Source organism: Cuculus canorus, chromosome 1 (genome assembly GCF_017976375.1).
Source record: "Cuculus canorus isolate bCucCan1 chromosome 1, bCucCan1.pri, whole genome shotgun sequence".
NCBI classification, from domain to species: Eukaryota; Metazoa; Chordata; class Aves; order Cuculiformes; family Cuculidae; genus Cuculus; species Cuculus canorus.
The window spans coordinates 199275083-199296432 of record NC_071401.1 but is presented as its reverse complement, the minus strand read 5'-3'; the positions used below and the strand labels follow the sequence as shown (position 1 = coordinate 199296432).

Genomic DNA, 21350 nt, shown 5'->3' with positions numbered 1-21350 from the left:
CCACAACTCCTTAAGGTGGTTTTGTTAGTCTATTTTAGTATGGGTTTTTTTGCAGTCTTTGAAGGTAACAGCCTATATAACTGTATATGCACATATTGATGATTACAGGATCAGCTCACTTATAGACATTGTATAGCTATTATTTTTCTTTGATTCCTGCCAGAAAATTCTTATAGTAACAGAATTTCTAGTACTTTCATAAAATCATAGAATGGTTTTGGTTAGAAGGGACCTTAAAGATCATCTAGTTCCAAACCCCCCACCATGGGCAGGGACACCTCGCACTAGATCAGGCTGCTCAAGGCCCCATCCAACCTGGCCTTGAACACTTCCATGAAGGGAGCAGCTACAAGTTCCCTGGGCAACCTGTGCCAGTGCCTCACTACTCTCATCATGAAGAATTTATCCTAATGTCTAGTCTAAATCTTCTCCCCTCCAATTTAAAGTGATTCCCTCTTGTCCTATCACTACATGCCCTTGTAAACAGTCCCTCCCCAGCTTCCTTGTAACCCCTTTTAGGTACTGGAAGGCCGTTATAAGGTCTCATCAGAGCTTTCTCTTCTCCAGGCTGAACAATCCCAACAATCTCAGCCTGTCCTCACAGCAGAGGTGCTCCAGCCCTCTGATCATCTTTGTAGCCCTCCTCTGGACCTGTTCCAACAGTTCCATATCCTTCTTATGTTAAGGATTCCAGAACTGAACACAGTACTCCAGATGGGATCTCACAAGAGAGGACGAGAGGAGCAGAATTACTTCCCTTGCCCTGCTGGTCACGCTTCTTTTGATGCAGCCCAGGATCCGGTTGGCCTTCAGGGCTGCGAGCGCACATTGCCGGCTCATGTCGAGCTTCTCAGCAATGAGCACCCCTCAGTCCTTCTCTGCAGGGCTGCTCTCAATCATGTCATCCCCCATCCTGTACTGAAACTGCAGACTGCCATGAACCCAGGTGTAGGACCTTGCACTTGGCCTTGTTGAACCTCATGAGGTTGACACAAGCCCACTTCTCCAGCTTGTCCAGGTCCCTCTGGATGACATGCCATCCTTCTGGTGTGACAACTGCACCACTCAGCTTGGCATCATCTGCAAATATACTGAGGGTGCACAGCATCTCACTGTCTATATCACAAGCGAAGATATTAAACAGCACTGACCCCTGAGGGACACCATTTGTCACGGACCTGCATCTGGACATCGAGCCGTTGACCACTACTCTCTGAATGTGACCATCTAACCAGTTCCCTATCCACCAAACAGTCCAGCCATCAAGTCCATATCTGTCCAATTTAGAGATAAGGATGTTGTGGGGGAGAGGAGACTATGTCAAAGGCTTTACAGAAGTCCAGATAGTTTACATCTATTGCTTTTCCCATGTCCTCTGCTGTGGTTACCCCATCATAGAAAGCCACTAGGTTGGTCAGGCAGGACTTGTTCTCAGTGAAGCCATGCTGGCTGTCTCGAATCACCTCCTGTCCTCCACCGGCTTTAGCATAGCTTCTAGGAAAATCTGTTCCGTGATCTTCCCAGGCATAGAGGTGAAGCTGACCGTTGGTAGTTCCCAGGGTCATCTTTACGACCCTTTTTAAAAATGGGCAGAATGTTGCCCTTCTTCCAGTCACCGGGGACTTCTCCTGACTGCCATGACTTTTCAAATATCATAGAGAGTGGCTTGGCCACCACATCAGCCAATTCCCTCAGAAACCCAGGTTAGTTGCAGGATCCTAGGAACTTGAAGTTTTTCTAATCCAACTCAGCCTATACATCTCTAATCATCATATTGGGATATATCATTCTTAGAAGAAAAACAAAGCTTTTTTGGTTATTTTTTAAGATGAAGATATTAATATTGAAATGTCACATTTTCAAATGCATGCACCTAAAGTTAAATTCGTAATCTTATATATGGCTGCCTAAATAAGTGACTAGGTCTGTAAAGATGCTGAAAATCACTTGCCCTGTTAGTCAGAGTAAAGGTATTTGCAGGTTAAAATGTTAATCCTTTATTAATTTGGGGATCCCGAAGTGAAGATTTTCAGGTTTTCTAATTTAACTTATCAGTGAAAATTAATTCATCAGTACTAGAGTCTAATGGGAAGCCTTCCTAGAAAATCCAAAGATTGGCTGAATAATCGACTTCCTTCTCAAAGTACTTCAATTTGACAAAAATACCATATGTGACAGAAACAGTGTGGTCATATTTAATGTGTAGCTTGATTTTTGCTCAGCCAATGCCTTACCATAACTTTTCCCATTGCAATTATATTTTCTGTTCTCTCTCCCTTCCTGCAGCAGATTTCTCAAATAACACCATACATTATTTTAGTGCATGTCTTAGCGGTGTAACTTATTGTGATGACGATACCATACTTTGCAAATGACTCGATGCACCTGGAACTTAGGTTACAGACTTTTAGTTCCAGGGCTGGAACTGTAATGCCTCAGCAAGTCTTTAAACCTGGCTTTACAAATAGATGGCTTTACACTGTCCCAGACATGCACTACAGCTTCCTGAGGGAATGAAAAGGGCAAAATCCAGACTAGATGGGAAGTGTTTGGCCCAGCAGGATGTCCCTAACTTTTTACCCTTAGGGTCATGGTTCAGAATGTGACTTCCAGGCAGAGTGACCTGTGGGGAGGGGCAGGATCTCCTGTGGTACAAGAGCTGTCACCAGGTCATTTTGCTGCTAGTGGGAGTACATTTCCTTGAAGTTTGGGGCCATTTTAAGGTCAGGAGTCAAATATCTAGTGCTTTAGTGTTTAGCATTGCTCACGCAATTGATCATGTTTGTTCCTGTGCATGCAGGGTTAGTGACTGAGAAGAGGGAGTGTGTTTTGATATCTAGACTTTTTAAAAAGGTGAGGATGTCATTTGTTCGTAATGTCTTAAAGTGCTGAATTTTCTGAAACTTAGGTATTTATTTATTTCTCCTAAAATTCCTGTGTATTACGTTATGTATATAGTATAATATAATATATATAAAATAAGTGTTAGGGAAAAAAAAAATAAATGCATGGCTCCCTACAAAGCCATTAGTTTTAGCCCTGTGGTTCTGAAAAGTATTAGTCCCCGTGCTTTAGGCTGCTTATCACTCCAAATCTCCTGCAGCTCCAGTTCTGCCATGTCCTCACGCAGGGGACAGAACAAACCCTGTGGTCTGAAGTGACAGAATAGCTGCAGATCACTTTTCACTCTCTCATTCCTGCTCTATTCATACCTGGCGGTGAAAATAAATCCACCAAAAAGCAGAGGGACAATCCCATTTCTTCTTCAGCAATTCTCACCTTTTCCCATCCATATTCCTACCCTACAGCTTGAGCTGTCTTTTTCTGATGAATCCAGCTTAACAAATATCTGATGTTTTGGTAGGTACAAGACTGCAACAAGGTCTTGGACAGGACATCGTGCCAGGCACAGGAGTGTGACCTAGCCTTCCTGCCCCTGGGGTAAAGAGAATTTGTTTCTATTCCACATTTTAGCCAGACTGAGAAGACATTTCTCAGTTTATCCAAGACATAAGTTTCCACTTCTTTTTGTGGCTGGAGATTTTCGTGTCATGATGGTGATTGTTATAAATTTCCAGTCAGCATCATCTTGTGGGGAAAAAAAAACGGCCACAGATTCAGCATCAGCCCTAAAATCTAAGGGTTGGATGAGAGCCTAGTAACACACAGTGCATACACCAAGGTCTGAGTTTCCAGTAGTACCTTCTGTTAGAGGAGTATAGTTCACTGTTTGAATCCTTTGGTCAAAGAGTAAGAGATCAAGATGAGGGGAAAAATAAGAAGAAATCCTGCAGCCGAGGGACTACTTCTAGCTCCCCTGCTTTCACTTTTTTTTTTAATATGACTGATTGACTTCCTCCTTCCAATACCCTGAGATTCTTAAGTAAGACTAATATTTTTGACAGTTTCATAGAGAATAAAAAGAAGTAAGTCTGAACCGAGATACAGCACGTGACATATCTGCTTTGATTTGGATATACTGGGGCAGGAGAAGGGAGTTTGACGTTTAATCTCAGTATAATAAGTTAGCTTCCCCTTCAAAATAATAGGATTCATAGTGACATTGTATCAGCAATACATTCTTCATTTTTCCCTTGGCTTCTTGGTAAATAAAAAAAAAATGGTTAAAAAAAATAAATAAAAGACAGATTAACTCTACAGCTGTGTTAGAGTTAAATGATTGTTTTCCCAGTACAGAATAAACAAAGTCATATGTAACAATAATGACAAAAGAAACCCTGAGTGATCTTTGTTTCCAGTCAAATGATGAGGATGAAGAAGAAAACAATAGGAGACCAAAGATGAATGTGAATTCTCAGCAAATGTTCCTCATTTTCTTTCTCCCTCCTTCAATTTGTTCAGGGGCTGCTGCTAACCCATGATTAGTCCAGATTTTACCTCTAACATTTTTTCACATGTTGATTAATGAGGGAGGGCAGGCTTTGAAGCCACGTTCTTCTCCCAGACAGGTGCAGTGTTTTAACTGTGAAAGAGTTGACATGTGAATTATTTGTAAAGAGGGAGCTATCTAAACACATCATTAGTAAAGGACAAAAGGCATTGACCTAACCTGGTGCCACAGCACTTTCAAATCCTTGGTTGTTTGCCAACTTACTGATTGTTTAAAAATTTGCCATCATTATTGGCAATGCCTGTTTTTCCTCCATTGTTAAGTACAGGTTGTGAATATCAAGTGTTTAGTTTGCATGGAGATCTTTTCCCTGTATCAGATATTGTCAATATCTTTGGTATGTGCCGTACTTCAGGTAATATAATTTTAGGCAAACCTATGTACTTATCATGAAGGATGAAAAATATGATTTGTTGATAGAGTATTGTCAAAAATCTGCTTCCACTCCACTAAGAGAAGAAAGTTAATGGTAATCAATTACTTCATTCTTGTGGTTTATAATTGGTTCCCTATTGAACAAAACTATGTCTCTCATGTTTAATTTTTATTGTATGTTCAAACTTAAGCACATGTCAGCACGCTTTTATGAATTAAGGCCTTTCTGCTTCTGAATTGTTAAATCCTATTTACAAATATTTTAGGAGAGTTATTGATTATGATATATTGGGGGAGGAAGCAGTGAACCACAGTTGGACAAATCAGAATGATGTCTCTTATCTAACTAGTCTTTTTGCTCTCCATAAAACTTAATAAAATATGTTTTTACATCTATAGATCAGAAATCAAAGAGCACATTAAGCATTCAAGTGAAAGGTTAAAGATCTACTACCAAGTAATGAAATGCCAGGTGTTTATGAAACTCCAGAGCCCTATGGGGGGGAAAAAGTAGAGAGGAAAGACAGGAAGAGTTCTGAACCTATGGGTAAAACAACATAAACAGGATACCAAAAAGAGAATTGAGGAGGGGAAACAGTAATGAAGTGTTGCTCAATATGTGTGAAATCAGAGCCATAATTTCACCCTGCCAGAGGATAAGAAAGGAATGAACAATGGAGGCACAGAGAAGGAGGAGGTGACAGTCACTGTAAATCAATATCCAAGGTTAACACAGGACATTCTGTAAGAATGCTGCTTCATTAAAAATAGGAGTCCTGGTGGACTTAGATTAAGGGGCACAACCAATTTAGACTGTTAGCTCTCTCTGAAGTATCCGGAGGCAGGGTGGAGGGGTGGGGGCAACTCCGTCAGTTAACACGTTTATGACTAGAAAGTGATGGCTGCTACACAAATGGTAAATGAGAATGAGAAGCAGGGTGCTGGGCTTCAGGGTTCAGTGATCTTTTCAAGTCTAGATCTGCCATTATTCTGCTTTCCTTTCAGTGAAAATAGGTGAAGCGCTAGTGAGGGCTCTTTGGACTGGTGCCCAGCCAGCCAAATCAGCCAGCTGGAGAACTTCCAAGTGTAGGAGGTACACAGCTGTCAAGGCGCTCTCGACTACAATACTGGCAGAGCCACCGATAGGCAGATGCTACTGCTGCAATTGCATCAAGCCCTGAGCTCAAAGAAACTGGTCCTGTTTTCACTCAGGCAATGTGGGAATTTGGTCTTTGCATAGTGCCTTATGAAACCCAAATGTCTGGAAATTAGCTGCTTCCATCCTTTTCTCAAACTTGGGTCTTCATGTTGACATGAAGCCTAGGCAGAAGAAAGAGAAGCTTGCTTGTCATATTGCAACAGCCAAGCCTCTGAGCACTTCCACTTGGCTCCTGCTCCTGTTTCTCCCCGTGAAGTAAAGCACCACAAGGAAACACCTGCCCTAGACATATTTCTGCCTACAGCTACTTATTTGTGGATTCATTTATACATTTTATTCTGCTGTTTTTACTCTAAGGAAGGTACATTTACTTGGAATGAAGTGTCATTAGTTGATAAAATTGAGGACTACTGCCCTGTGCAATAGGTTCTGAAGGTAGAAAAATTATTTCTTCTAGTTTTTCTCCCTGCTATATTCTGTGTATGTACTTGTGGCTTAACAATGATTTCTCTGGTATAAACTCAATGTAATAAATCAAATGTAGTTTGTGCTCACGTAGCACCTGTTGTCAGGGCAATTGATTTTCCAGGAAGTTCCTGAAATTAGTATGATTTCACCCTGCTAGTGCCAAGTATAATTGCCATGCTTATATACAGTTTACAAACAAGGAAACTAAATCTTAGGCTTGACCCAATGCCATCAACTGGTTCCAGGAGGCAAAAAATACTTGGCCACAGAACCATGCAAACAGTGCCATTTTCTGACCAGGCTTTTGTAGCAGCAAATTTCTGCTGGAATCAGATCAGTGGTAAAGCACAGGCCTATATCCATGCATCCATATGCCTATATCCATGCATCCACATGCCTCTCTATCCATCTACCTACCTACCTAGTCTGTATGTTACTGAAAACTGTTACAGTAGGAAGCCAAAATATCTCTATATATGTATATGTATCACATATACGTGAATTGCTTTTACTGTTGATCTCTAAATGGCCTCACAAATCATTTAACCCTTCAAAAGTAGCTGGCTTAGAAATGTAGAAAATGGTAAAAAAAAAAAAAAAAAAAGCCCTGGGAGATCATCTCATCTCTTTGCTCCAAGAGGCCCTATTATGATAAAGTACTAGCAAGTTAGAATCATAACAGATGGAGAATCATATGTATGTATACATTTTTTCCCATGGAGCAGAAGAGGGAATCGTGCAGATTTTTTACATAAAGAAACAGTGTGTAGCTTGCCCACTGTGAATAAATCTAATTTAGTCATCTTTATGCCTCCCTGATCTTCATCCTCTGAAGTTTGCTGGAGGGTCAGATGTGCTCTCTGGGAAATTTTCCAGATTCTGTGTTGCTTCTTCTTGCCCCCACTCCCTCCTTTGTAAACCCACTACTCAGACTCGTGCTGAAGTTTCTCTGCATTAGAACAATGCCACCAGCAGTGCTGAGGCTGCCTTTAAAGCCCTGGCTTTGCTGCAGGCTGAGCAGTGCTCTTGTGCCTTCAGTGCCATTGTGTGCTGCAGCCTCTGTGTGGCAGCAGAACATTGCGTGCCTGGGAGGGGACAGCTTTGGACTACACCAGGATCGTTTTCAAAGGAAATGCTGGTGTTGGACACGGGGAGTTGAGGCTCTGCTTTCTGCTTCCACCTCTGCTACTAATCTTTATACAGTCTTTGGTGAATCACTTAGCTTTTATGTCCCCCAGCTGCAAAAATACTTAGGTGCCCAGTGCCCCATCCTGGTTTGTTTTTTTTTTTTAAGGGGGAGAGTTAATGATTTTTTTTAGACTTAGATTATTTTGGAAATGATATTCAGATCAACGTATATGTGACTTACCTGAGAGTGGTATTATTCTAAAGTGCACCTTATTTTTAATACTTGAGACCATACTGTATTTTTTGAGATATTTCCATTCGTTAATGAAACCACAGTTCCATGCTGACAGACTTTAGCTCTCACTTGCAATCTCTATCTTTTTCTGCTTTTTCTTTCATTTTTTTTTTCCTCTTAAGTTCTTCTTTACAGATCTTGACAATAAAAGAGTTGTGCTGGGTTGTATTTGTCTCACCTCACTGGGTACTTTTAATCACTTCTCAATGAGTCAAAGCCAGGATCAACTTCCTTTTGTAAAACCCATTTGAAGATCAGAATTACAGCTTTTCACTTTAAAAATAAGTTGTAGTTATTTTCAGTGTAGTAGGGCCTCAGTGCTACATATACGTAGGAGCGCTCTGGTGTGCTGGGTGCAGTGCAGATACCTCAAGAAAGGCAGATAAAAAATAAATGGGATATGTGGCACTAAATGTCTACCTTTCCTTGGAGAGTAGAGTCTAACTTATTGCATTTTGGTGTGATGAGCATTACAGTCTGTCAGCCTGCATCTTTTACTACTCCATGCTGGAATCTCTGTGACAGAGATGCTATAGTTAAGAGCAGAGCTCAGACTCTGAATGGATCTCCTGGTATCTGTCCCAGCTGTGCTTGCCCCCTGTGGGCTGGCACCCAAGGAATGGGGCATGCCATGTGCCAACTGAGCCTTTTCTCCACCTCAGTATAGCATTGGTAGGAGTTCTGGTTTTGCGATGAAACTCACGTCTCGTTCTTTTTTGTCCAACTCCACAGCTGAAGGCTGATGAAAGGATCATCAAAACAGAGCATGGGCTCCTGATCCGCAGCCTGCAAAAAAGGGATGGGGGAGCCTACTTCTGCAAAGCCCAGGAGCACACCTTTGTCCACACCATCGTGAAGCTGAATTTAAATGTCATTGAGAATGGGCAAATGGAAAGCACTCAGAAAACTGAGGATGAGGAGGGCCGGGTGAGGGATTTGCTGACGGAATCCCGACTGAGGTACAAGGACTACATCCAGCTTGTCAGCAGCCCCAGCTTTAGCCTGGATGAGTACTGTGAACAGATGTGGCACCGGGAGAAGCGGCGGCAGCGGAACAAAGGTGGTGCCAAATGGAAGCATGTGCAGGAGATGAAAAAAAAACGAAACCGAAGGCACCATGAGCCGGCCAGACCACCATCTACGTAGTCTGTAAATGCTATTTAAAGAAAAGACATTTTCCGTTAAAAAAAAAATACTGTGTTCTGGTTTTGTGCATCTTACCTATGAATTAGTACTGCTTCTTATTGAAATCAGATAACTCGCCATCACTATTAATCTGTGTGAGACTGTACGATGGGATTTGATACCAAATGAGACATTCCTTATTTGAGTACCACACAGCAGGCAATAATTTTAAATGCATTCATTAAAAGGAAGAGATGTACACTTTCAGATAATTTCTGGGTAGCCTGAGGCTACATGAGCTGTGTACTTCCTGCATAATTTTCACATAGGATTTAGTGTCCGTGTTCCCATGTTAATATTTGCTGCCACATCCCACTCCAGAGATGGCTGCATTTCAGGGGGGGTAGATGTATTTCTAGTTCTTGGCATCTTTTGGAATAAAAAGCATGGTAGAAATGTGTGACAGATCTGAAAAAATACCCGCTAATTTACCTGTTGGGCTTGCATACAGGCACATGGGTGGGGTTTGCTAGCAAAAAAATCAAATTAAGTATTGGTTCAGGAACAACATTCATTCTAATGAAAAAGAAAAACAAAGCATGATCATAGTTTGAGAGAGGGGATTTATCAGTCCTTACGTTTGAGTAGCCACCAGTTTGCAGTCCATTTGCTGAAATGAAATGTTGACTTTAATTGAAACTGCCACCAAGATGCTTGGGAGTAAATTTCCTAAGTGGTCTGTGGCAGGTATGTGCACAAATCCTATTAACAAATAATGGGATTCCTGCCTGCACCTCTCCTATCTCTCCAAAGGTTTGTCTTTGACTGTTTCTCTGGCCCTTTGCTAGCTTTGTTTTATCCAGAGGAAAATAAAATAAAAGACAACAACAAAGCTAAAATGAAAGACGATGAGGGAAAATATTTAGTGGCTGAGACCAGTGCTCTTGACACAGAGCTGACATTCCTCAGATGTGTGTATTCTTTGGGATTTTCTCCCAAAGGTCTTATGTATTTTTAAGTTGAAAATTTGCGTTGTTGGAATTAATACTTTTATTATAATTAAATAAAACAAAAGATGTCCATGTGTAAATAAAACTTCTAAGTTAGAAATTTGCTATGTACCATAGTTTCATTTGTAAAATGTTCCTTGGTTCATATTTTGGTTTAAATAGTGTAAATCTTTCCATATAAGCAAGAAATGGTGGCCTCATTATTGTCTAATTTATATGATGTGATTTCATTGAATTTCTTTCTGATATGCAGCAACAAACACAAGCTCAAAATCAGCCATACTGCCTCTTCTCAGGAGTCACAACCCCCCTTTACTCTCTTCCATCTAACCTCCCTGCGTTTTGCCTTTCACGCCTTTTTGAGTGTGAAATGACAAATTAGCCACTTCCTCACATGGAAGTGAACTTTGATGGATACCAAAATGACAGACTTTACTTGTTTCTCATGCATTCTACAGATCTTGAGAGCAAAATCTGTGGGAAACCCATGTAGTTAATGTGCGCCTCATTAAGGAACTGAGAATGTTGCCTGTGAAAGTTGTAGGCTCGCCCTTGCCCATGCTGATGTTTGTGTGCGTGTTCAGTCCTTAATTGATAATTGTGTAGATTTAATTTTCATTGTTATTCATTTCCTCTCTGTTGACTGTCAGATATGGCAAAGTGTTTGTCAGATTTCAGAGAGGAATCTCAGCTTACTCACGTTTCTTGTAAAACCCAGAAGCTGAGTTTGCATGTGTTGTATAAAAGCCAGTGATACCACAAGTCATTAATTTTAGATGCATTTTTAATAGGAGATGTATGAGTTAATTAGCAGATATTAGATAGCGTGTGTGCAATGCTTTGATAGTGTAAAGCATTGAGTGCTAACTATGATAAAATATGTCTGTGGGGAGAAGGGAATTTCTCAGCACAGGACCTTTAATCAGCAGAAAGACTGATGCTGATGATACTAACCAGTTGTACAGTACTTTGAGAACACACAGAGAACATTTTGACATTTACGCTGCAAAATAACCTTGCCCAGGGATTCCACAAGAGGCTTGTCATAATGGGTACCTTGATTTTAAAGCCAATTAAGACAACTTAAAGGCGGTATGGTGGGGTATTAAACTAATACGTATAAATGCACCTTAAGACAGGGGTACTCAATATTCTTGGCTGGAAGGTTATGCTGTCACCACACAGAGCCTGCCCAATTATTGCTCATTATATCTTTATCAGTCCACAAAGTCCCATTTCTCTGACTTGAATATTAAGCAAATGAGTGGAACCACACCAAGACTGTGGAGTAACAGGCGGTCTGCTTTCACATGCACTGGAAAAGATCCTACTCTCTCCCCAGTGCTGACGCAGTACTTCAATTATTGCATTTTAGACAACTCTCATCACAGGTTTGCCTACTTCATAAATAAACAATTCAATTCCTTCTTCCGCATTTTTTCTCCTCCATGAAAGATAAATCTTCTGATTTATGTTTAGGTATGGTTGGAAGTAGGTGTTTCAAAAATGAACCACCCTACCACCTCCCCCAGCTTTAGTAGAAGTCTGGGATGAATAAGGGTCTCAGCGCTGGGAGCATTAGATTTAAATGGTTGAATTAAAATGTTATTACTTTTAAAAACAGCTTTCATTTCTTTTATTTCAAGTGTTGTTGCAATGAGTTTCTTCTCAAAGAAATTACTTCACCTGTCTGGGGTACAGTGGTAGTGTAAAAACCCCAAGTGAGATATAACTCTTCTGCCATCATGGGAAATAAATTCACAATCTTCCAAACCACTGTACTATATTGGATTCATGCCACCCCAAGGAGCATATTTAATAATATTGCATAGATAGAAGGCTATTTCTTATATACAGGGTGAGATGTAGGCTGTAGCTGAGAGGGTTAACACACCTCCTCGTGCAGAGCAGGTATTACACATGCAAGGAGGCCAGAGACCTTGGAGACCAGAGCGTGAGAGGAACAGAGCAGAGCAGGGATCACTACAGAAAGCAATACAGGGATTTGTTAGGCAGTATTCAGCAAAGGAAAATCAGGACTACGAGCAGGAAGAGCAGTGGGTCTTCCTAAAACCTGAAGTCTTGGAGAGGTGTTCAGAGGATGAGCTGATCAGAAACTAGCAGGAGAGGATATTCCTCTTTTCCAAAAACATAATTATTCTTATAATTTAAAGGCTGAACTCTTAAGTCTGCCTAAATTTGGGGGTCAGTTAGGCTGCTGTGAGCCATACTATGAGCCACAACAGGCTCATAGTTAAAATGAAACTGAGCCATGCCTCCTTCAAGAGCTCAATAAAAACAAAGTTAAACAAAGTTTTGGTCCAGAGTGGTAAAAAGTTGTCTCCACCTTAATAACTGTAAGTTTTAAACAGATCCCTTAGCGCATATGATGCAACATAGATATTTATTTACATATGCATTCAACTGGGAGTCCAATTATTAATACATCATCTTTTCCTTTAGCAAAACCTTTCTATTGACCGTAGCAAAAGGTCAGTGTTGGACTGAGCTGAAGTGATTTCAAACAGATTCTTAGAATAACCAGGACGATGTGAGCTGTAGTTATAAAAATACTAAAAACTGACATAAACTTTAAAGCCCAACAGGGTCCTAAACTTTGTAGCAATCTTGCAGTCCGTTAAAGTAAAACAGAAAATGGGATTAGCAGAAAAAGGAATAAAGTATTAACACTTGCAGTGATAAAGTAGTTCCGTTACTGGAAACAGTTCCAACAGCAGGTGTGAATGTGTGTTCATGCCATAAGCAAATACCTTTCTCTCAAAGCAGTTAAACTTACATTGCTTGAGGTATCTAAGAACCTGAATACTTTCCAGTTCATACATAGATTTTGGACCTGGTTCTTATGTCACTCATATTAAGTAATTAGGTTAAATGCAACAGATTTCCTCTGGCTCATGTGCTTTTGAGATCAGACGTTCCCTACAGCTCAAATGCTATGAACCCTTTAAATCGAACCATTGTGTGCATTGATCTGCATTTAACATTTCAGATAATGAATAATTATTTGTAATTATTACTCATTATTCATGTAATGAGCCCATGTCTCATAATAATGTCTCAATATTTAGTAATGACTAATGGAAATAGTTAATGTTTTGCAATGTGAGCATATGTGTACAGGAATGTCTTATTTTCTGTTCATTTTATAACAGAGGTTAATTTGCAAAAGGCAAGTGTGATTTCAAGAGTCAAGGTTCAGCTCCACTGACAGCAGAGATTAAAATCTTTCTGGGACTGATTCATAGCCTAAGTAGTCTATAATCTATTTATAGTCAGATAGTAACACACCTAAACCTATATGTCTTTTTGTAGAGCATATTGGCTTGGTTCTTCTCACACACAGTTGTAGATGAGATGTGGAGGTCTAGGGAATTATAGCTGCATGAATGGAAAATTAAGCCCACGAGTCTCTCTAATATATTCTCTTACATTTTATGAACTTTAAATGGTCTCTATTGTAATATTTTACAATAGTGTTGCTAATATCACCCTGAACTAAGCTTCTGTCATTAGCTGAATTGTGACAGTATTTGCAGTTTTAATCCAGGTTTCGAGGTTTGTAAAATAAGTTCTTTACCAAAACAAGAAAAGAGGGAATGGGAAAAGAGTTTAGTTATAAATTCCACAAGGCAGATTTGTAAGATTTTATTTCATTTATCAAAATATCAATGATCAATGGTTTTCTTTTTTGATCAGGTAAGGATACATAACAAATTGTAATCTTGAGGTTATGACTTGCCAATGTGTGGCTAAAACATCTGTTTTGACAGCTGTAGCAAGACTGGGTTTTTTACTTGCTTTTTTTTGTCTTCTGCCAGTTAAGCCCATTGTCTCCTGCCTCACATACTGGTCTGTCAGGTAACTCCACTTTTATATGGAAGAATACTTCTGCATCTGGTGTTTCCTCAGTGTATAAACATCCCTACAAAGCCATAGTATCACAGTCTGCCTTCGGAAAACGGCTTTCCTAAGCATTAGCTTTTTCATGAGGTAAATTGAACACCAGGTGGAGTTTTCATTTACAAAGGAAATTTTTAGGCCTGTTCCTTAGAGCTCTCCTTTCTCTTTGGCTTAGGTTTTAAGTCATAGTCTTTTGTGCTTTAAAGTGTAAGATTTGCCATGCAATGTAAAAAAAAAAATAAAAGAAGAATGTTTCCAGGTAATTTTCTTTTTTTTATTGTTATGGACAACTCGTTTATAGTTTCAAACAGTATAAATCAAGGAAATCATCTGTCCAGCCATGAATGGTTGTAATATTTTTAAGGAGCCCAAACACATCTCAGTTTTGGTGGTGTTCCCTTCCTCTTAGAATATGTAAGAGCTTTGCCTGGTTTGGGGGTATTTTGTAGGGGGTGGGTGTGGATTTTTTTAGCGGGTTGGTTATGGGGTTTTTGGTTTTGTTATGGGGTTTTTGGTTTGGTTTTGTTTGTCAATATTTTTTGTTTGACGTGGTGTTTGGTTTGCTTTTTGTCTTCTATTGATTTTTTTTCATGCTACTTCCCCTGAAAGGAGCCATGCCTAAAGACAGATGCTTCCTTGTGATGCAACAGATGACAAAGCAGTAAGAGGAACAGAAGGCTCAGGCAGATATTTTGGTACGGAGACAACAAACTACATTTGCAAGGGGGCAAAGTCTTATGGGTTGAATACTATGCTGAAATGTGTAAAAACCGTTGTGCCACTTTTCTGGCCAAGGCCGAAGTTGAGGGTATATTTAACAGAAGATAGATTTTAAAAATTCTGGAATACTGTCAATGTAAACAGACCCAGAACATCTAATCTGTTATTAGGTCTGTTATCTATATTTGCCAGAAATATAAAAATAAAAAGACATTAACAGAATTTCACAGATTTCCACTTTCTAAATTTATTTTCATATTTTAAAATGCTTTCAATTTAAAAAAAAATGCTCTCATTTTCATTTTAAAATATGGTTATTAAAAACATTTTCACTAAGAAAATGTATTTTCTTAAGACACTTTCAAAGCCTGCATTTTCAAGTTTGTCTTTCCAAAAACGTCAGCAAAAGATGGGAAAGTTGTAAGTGGAAGTGGAAAGTATTTCATAGTTCTTTGCATTTTCAAAAAAAAGAGGGAAAAAACCATCTTCAGAGGCCTCTTTTGGAGACTTTATGTGACTACGTCTAAGGTCGTATTCTGTAGAAATTAATTGTACTAATCACATTTTAAGATTGCCTGTGAATGTATCTTGGCTGTAAAAACTGTATGCAAACATGCAAATCTATGAAAATATAAATGGAAAATGAAAATACTTTTTTTTTCATTTTTGATGTTGCATGCATCTCCATTCCTCTCTCCCTCAGTGACTATCTTAGGCTTTATATTGGCTGGGAAGAAAGGAGACGATTACAAAAGCATATAATCTCCAAATTCCAAATTCCAAAATGAAAAGTCACGCTAAATGGACTGACTGCAAGGATTATTATTAAACCTCACATCTGAGTGATAAAGAGACTGTATTTTCTCCTAGGGTGAAATTCATCACTCCTTCAGAAGTCCAGCACAGGAATTAAATGCCATATACCTTCTTTTTAATTTGTAAGACTTGAGTGTCTGACTTTGGAAGTGAGGCTGATTTTCACTCTGTAGTGTAACTATTTATAGAGTAATAAGACTAAAGCTTTTTGATAATAGTATCTATTTGTAATTGGTGCACTTGATACAATAACTGAAATATATCTTAAACAAGCTGTGTGTTTTCCATGCCTGCTGTTTTACTAAATATTTTGATCCTATATGCAAAGGTAACTGAAATAAATGTATATTTCATTTGTACTATAATAAACAGCAAATTCTGAGTTTTTTCTTCTTTTGTAAACCTATGTCAAACTATGGAGTAAAATATGAGATTTCAGAGAAACAAAATCTGCAACATGTCATGGAAATGGAAAAGATATTAATGCAAATTTTGGTAACCTACAGTTTCTTACTTCAGAACCTGTACCTGAGGAAGCACTGTCTCAGATTCACCTCTCCACTGCGGATGTGCCTAAAACCAGCAATCTGCAAAAACAGCTTACAGAAGCCCTGGGCCTCACAGTGATTTGCATTAATACATGCAAAGCAATACACAACAGGCATCTCTATGCTTATTAATTTAAATTCAATAATAGCTTTTTAATGCAGCCATTTCCAGACGATACTGTTTTCCTTAAAGACTGCACTGATGTTGTGTTTTACATTTACCCTGAAGGCAAATAGATCATCTATCCATCTTGGACTGCCTCAGGAGCACCTTTGTCTCTAAGGGAGTGTGACTGTCTCCCACGCCTAAGAGTGTTTTCGGGGTAGGAATAACTAGGGAGAAGGAAAGATTGATCTTTTTTTTTTTTAATACAGTGTTGTTGTCTCCCTCTACAGTTATGGGGAGAGGGAAATTTTGTAGAAAAAAAAATCTTTAGGCAGGAAAATAAATAGGCTGACTGCTCCATATCCTCTTCTAACCTTCAGCACAGCCCCCTGTGTTTCAGGGGGTTTATTAAAGGTTAAGGAGGCTATTTTGTTAACAGACGGTCAGCATGTTATTTCCAAGGACATCCGCATTGGTGCACTCGAGGATGCCTGATTCCCAGTCCCATGCTGTGTCCATTAGACCACGATGCTTCTGACCCTTTGCTGAGAAAGGTCCAAGTACCGCTGGCCTGAAAAATGATGCCAAATCCCAACTGCAGCAATATTGTTCTGCTCACCTAAATTCCACCTGCGGTTGCAATTGGATATGGTATTCTTCATTTCTGAGCCTGAACTCTTGTTTCTGTGTTACTGTGCACACTGCTAAACAGCTGGTGTGTTCCCCCACTCCCTCCCCACAGGTGGCTGCATTTGATAATGTCTCATGTAGGTTCAATCTTGGTCCCATTGAAGTAAGTGGGAAACCTGCCAGCGTGTCCCGGTTCTGGTCCTGCATCCAGCTGGGAAAGCGCTTTCAGTTTCTGTAGAAGAAGAGGTGCTCCGCACAGGCTGGCTGATTAGCCAGGTTCATTAGCAGAGGCGGATCAGAGAGAAAGGAAGAAATCCTTCAGCTTCTTTCTGCCACCACTTGTTCAGTAAGAGCTTAAATGCAATAATTTTGCTTGCTCTCTGAGAAACAAAAGCTAATTTAGCTGAAATCTGTCATTTTCTCTGTAAGGCTTTAGCAGGGTCAAACTTCAAGACAATTAGTGATGAGTCTCGGGAAGAGGCACACAAGCTTTTCTGCAGTTGCTCAGAAACATTTCCAGAATTGATTGGCTTCCTCAGCGCATCCTGCTCCATTCTTTTCAGCGTGTGGTGCCTCTTTCAGGCCCTTAGAAACCAGAAGGGCTGTTAGCTGAGGAAGTCTGTGCTTAAAGTAAGAGGTATGAGGTAAAATCCGGCCCTTCATAATTCAAATGGCGGGAAGTGTTCTGGGATGTGTTCATGCACAGAGTCCATATGTACTGTGAAAACAAGCGTCTGGGAGCTAACAGCTTGTTCGTAATCATTTATATTTCTGCAAAGTGAAACACGGTGTGGAGGATACTTAGGGGTTCATATATTTTGCACCACTGCGTTCTTGTTGTTACCATGTAGTGTAATGACCATATTGGTGCAGAATGAGAGAGTCTTCAGCTCCCAAACTCATTTCTGCAGGAATGCTCATCAAAATACTGAACAAAAAATGCTCACCAGCTTGCACAGGAGAATTTATGAAATGCTAATACACATTATCTCCCTCCCTGCTTTTGCTTAAAATTCTTTATAACAATTTGTAATGGAATATATATGGAAAAATTTAGCGAGCATTTTTAAGAGTTGTTAGATGAAACTGAAGTGTTGTTAAGACAGGAAATGACAAATCCTGACCCTTAAGCCAAAGTCTGATTCTTTGCCTTGCAATAAAATTGTTAATGCCTATCATTTTTTACATCTTCCCATGTCACAACTGCATTATGATTGTGTCTTCCAGTGTTAGATTCATTTCCACACGCAGGAAAGAAAACTGTCAACAAAAGAGCAAGCTGTTCCTTTTCTATTTCCCTCTTACAGGTAGGTGTGGTCCCTAACTTTCTCCCAGGAAAATTTGGCCGTTGTTTTTCCTGTCATAAAGAAAACAACCACGAACACTCAGTGTTTGGCCTGTATCTGTTAACACATACTAGAGTTGCTTCTCTCCATGATTGGGATCATTCTCAGTAATTTCAAGTTTAGCACGCATATTGGTGTGTGCAGCACTGAAACTGTGTTTTGGCTTTGGAAGTCTACAGCTTGGGCACGTAGGAGGCTATTAAAAAATACTCACATGAGAGTATTTGTCAAGGAGGTTTATTATTTAAGGAAACACAGAATTTTGTTATGGAATCAAAGCAATATATGTTTTGGGAAATGCTGCTTCACACGGAACACTGGTCACAGTAAAAAAGGGAAAGCCTTAAGGTAGTCAGCAGCTAAGGTAAACTTTGGTCCATTCCCCAAAGCACAGCAGTGGAACAAAGCTTTTTGAAGAACAGATTTCCAGATAAGTGATAAGAAAGTTGCTGGAAACACTGACAGTTCTCCTTTATGGAGAGAAGACTAGAAATTCTCTGAATCTGATACAATTCAATGTTCAGAGTGTGCCTCAATTTGTGTCTTCAAATATATTTTTAAGGTACCAAAGACAAGGGCATGCATTATATACCTAGGATATACCAAAGGTATGTATGGACTGCACTGTGTGAAGAGCTACTTTAGCTAAGGGCAAACAGAAAGGTGAATCTATTATCGGTTGTTATATGAAAAATGTACCACTGCTCCTAGTTATGTAAGAAATGGTTATTTGGCCTTGATACTGTAAAACTGCAGTTTCTGTGTCCATCCTTCTTCTGATAGTGAATCTAACATATTGGAGACAAGCTGTGCACTCAGAAAATCAGACTGGCCCAAAACAACTGTGTAAGTGACCCAAACATGCTGCGCCACTGCAGCATGTATCAGGATTTGTGGATCTGGGTGAGGCAGTGGGGCATTGAGAGTAAATCCAACATGGCATGGTACAAGAAACATTACCAGCTGTTTTCTGGGCAACAAACAGGATTACCAGTCATTGCTTTTAATCTAACCATCAACTGATTCCCCCCTCATCACTTTTACAACACCTTTTCACTTTTCTGTAGGAAGTCCAGTTATACAATCCAGAACAATAAATTCCATTCTGAAGACTAAAAACCCAAAACTCAGGAGCTACGTTGCAGAGTGGCAGGGAGTTTTGTTAAGATTCTAGCCCTAAATCACAAACGTAACATTTGCGGTACAGATAGAGAAGTGAACTCCAGACCTTAAAACATTGGCTAGTAACCTACTTATTGAATTAATCCGTAGCTACCTTTTATTGCAGAGATAAATTCTGTATGTCTTTGAGCTTCAGTTGAACATTGCACTATCATCTGCAGGATGCCACCAGTTAGAGAGGAGATAGATTGTTTTAGTTAGATTGAAACCAAAGGTCTTAACAAGGAATGAAGTTACAACATTTTTCAGGGTATTAAGGTTTTCTGGCCTAAATTAAGTTGTAGGCAAAGCCAAAAACAATAGAATCTGTTTACCTGGCATTAAGGCATCATCAGAAGAAGAGAATGCAGGTCTCTCCTGACATACCTCTTGTCCACACAGAAGGTAATGGCAGCAGAGAATATTCTTCCAGGTCAGAAAGTCATAATTATATTCTCAATTTAGATAGAATGGGCTACGAGTAAAATATGTTGCACAGAACAGGCATATTAAACACTTCATTTCAATTTACTTTCTTTTATGAAAAGAAAATCATAGAAGAACATGAATAGACAACAGTCAACCCTTCTGAATGTTGTTTCCTTTATCTCTTTCCCTTCCAACTGGTAAGTTGTTTTGTTTTTCTTTTTATCTCCTGTTATATTATTTTCTTTCTTATTCCTGAGGGGATGGCATATTCTCAAGCGAAGCATGCATCAAAGTGCGTTCCTGACTATAGGATTTAAAATATGGTTGAGAGTAACAGTGTTCTATTTTACTTAATACAATCTAAACTCCATTTTGTAGAGGTTTGTTTATCTCAGGAATTCACAATTCACTTGTTGCATACTTCAGCTTCCCTCCTTGGTCCTTTTCAATGTCACTAAAGCAGCATTTCAAAGTCCTCTATGATTAATGAAAACTCCGTGGAATATAGGTGGTAGGAAGCACATATTATTTTATGCACTGATGCATCTCCATTCTGTTCCCATTAAAAGAATTTTTTTCATCATGAGTGTTCTTGTCCCTTTTCTCCACACACGACATTAAATCTTCTGGGTTTTATTTTCTAGCTTTTGTTGTTTGCATTATATGTCCTGCTTTTGTTTAGACTATAAGAAGACTTCTCTGTTTATAATGGGATGTAGGATTACATTTATGGATAGAAGTTATTTGAAAGAGGAAAACATAATACTAAGAAACCGCCAAGATTTCAGACATAACATGGGAAGCTTGTTTTATGCAATATGCAACCAGTTGGCTAAATGAAACGACAGGGAATCAAAGACCTGGAAAGTATATGTGGAAGACTGCTGTATGTCTTATACCATATTGCTTTTTGTCATATGCTATGGTTTTTCAAAGACGAATCTTTTTGGTTTGCATAATACAGACTTAGATTTAATCAAAAATCTGAACTTTGGCTGAGACATATATATAAATAACAAGGAATTGCTAAAGAAACATTTACACCAATACATGTGTTAAGAAAGTTGAGGAGATTTAAGGGAAACTTAGTCTAGAAGAACCAACAGATATTTTAGTGGCCTAAGCCTTCTTCATCACCTTCTTCAGCAGTTATTTGATATACAGTATCTCCAGCAGAGAAAAATATAAAATATGTAATCTTATCATAGCTTTCTGGGAATGATGGGAAATGTATTCATGACTTTCAGTGACAGATCCTAAAATATATTAGGATGAGTCCTAAAGTAATTGAGTGAGTAAGACTATGTTGTAGAGTGTTATAAGCATCATTGTTTCAGACATGGCAGAATGAATAAAAAATCTTATGCTGAAATGAAAATAATAGCAATTTTTCCTTTCTCATGATAAAGAAACAACAGAAATGATAAGGTATTTTCTGGTTTATATTATTTTAAGAACAAATGCATCTGTGAACGTGCTGAGTGTCTAGCTGAAAAAAGAAATAAGATACACAGATGTTGTGTATTTGTCCCTATGTCTTTGTAGATATTATTGCAGAAGCACAATCTTTAAAAGGCAAAAACTAAAAATCTTTCAAAGCGTTTTCTGGAATGCTGTTTTATAACCCATACACAAGGATCTTATTTTATTACAAAAGATATTCTATCAAAGGCCATTGGCAAAAGCCATCATTATCTGGCTG

At 39.1% G+C, this 21350-nt stretch overlaps 1 protein-coding gene across 4 annotated transcripts in view; it reads left to right on the top strand.

Moving 5' to 3' along the window:
* The window catches only part of SEMA3D (semaphorin 3D), a 144251-nt gene extending 134208 nt beyond the window's left edge, over positions 1–10043 (top strand). For all 4 annotated transcript variants that reach the window (XM_054067677.1, XM_054067693.1, XM_054067684.1 and 1 more), the window contains exon 18: positions 8569–10043. In XM_054067677.1, the coding sequence (XP_053923652.1) occupies positions 8569–8982 (414 nt within the window). In that variant the 3' untranslated portion in view covers positions 8983–10043. The remainder of the gene's footprint in view (positions 1–8568) is intronic.
* The last annotated feature ends 11307 nt before the right edge of the window (positions 10044–21350 follow it).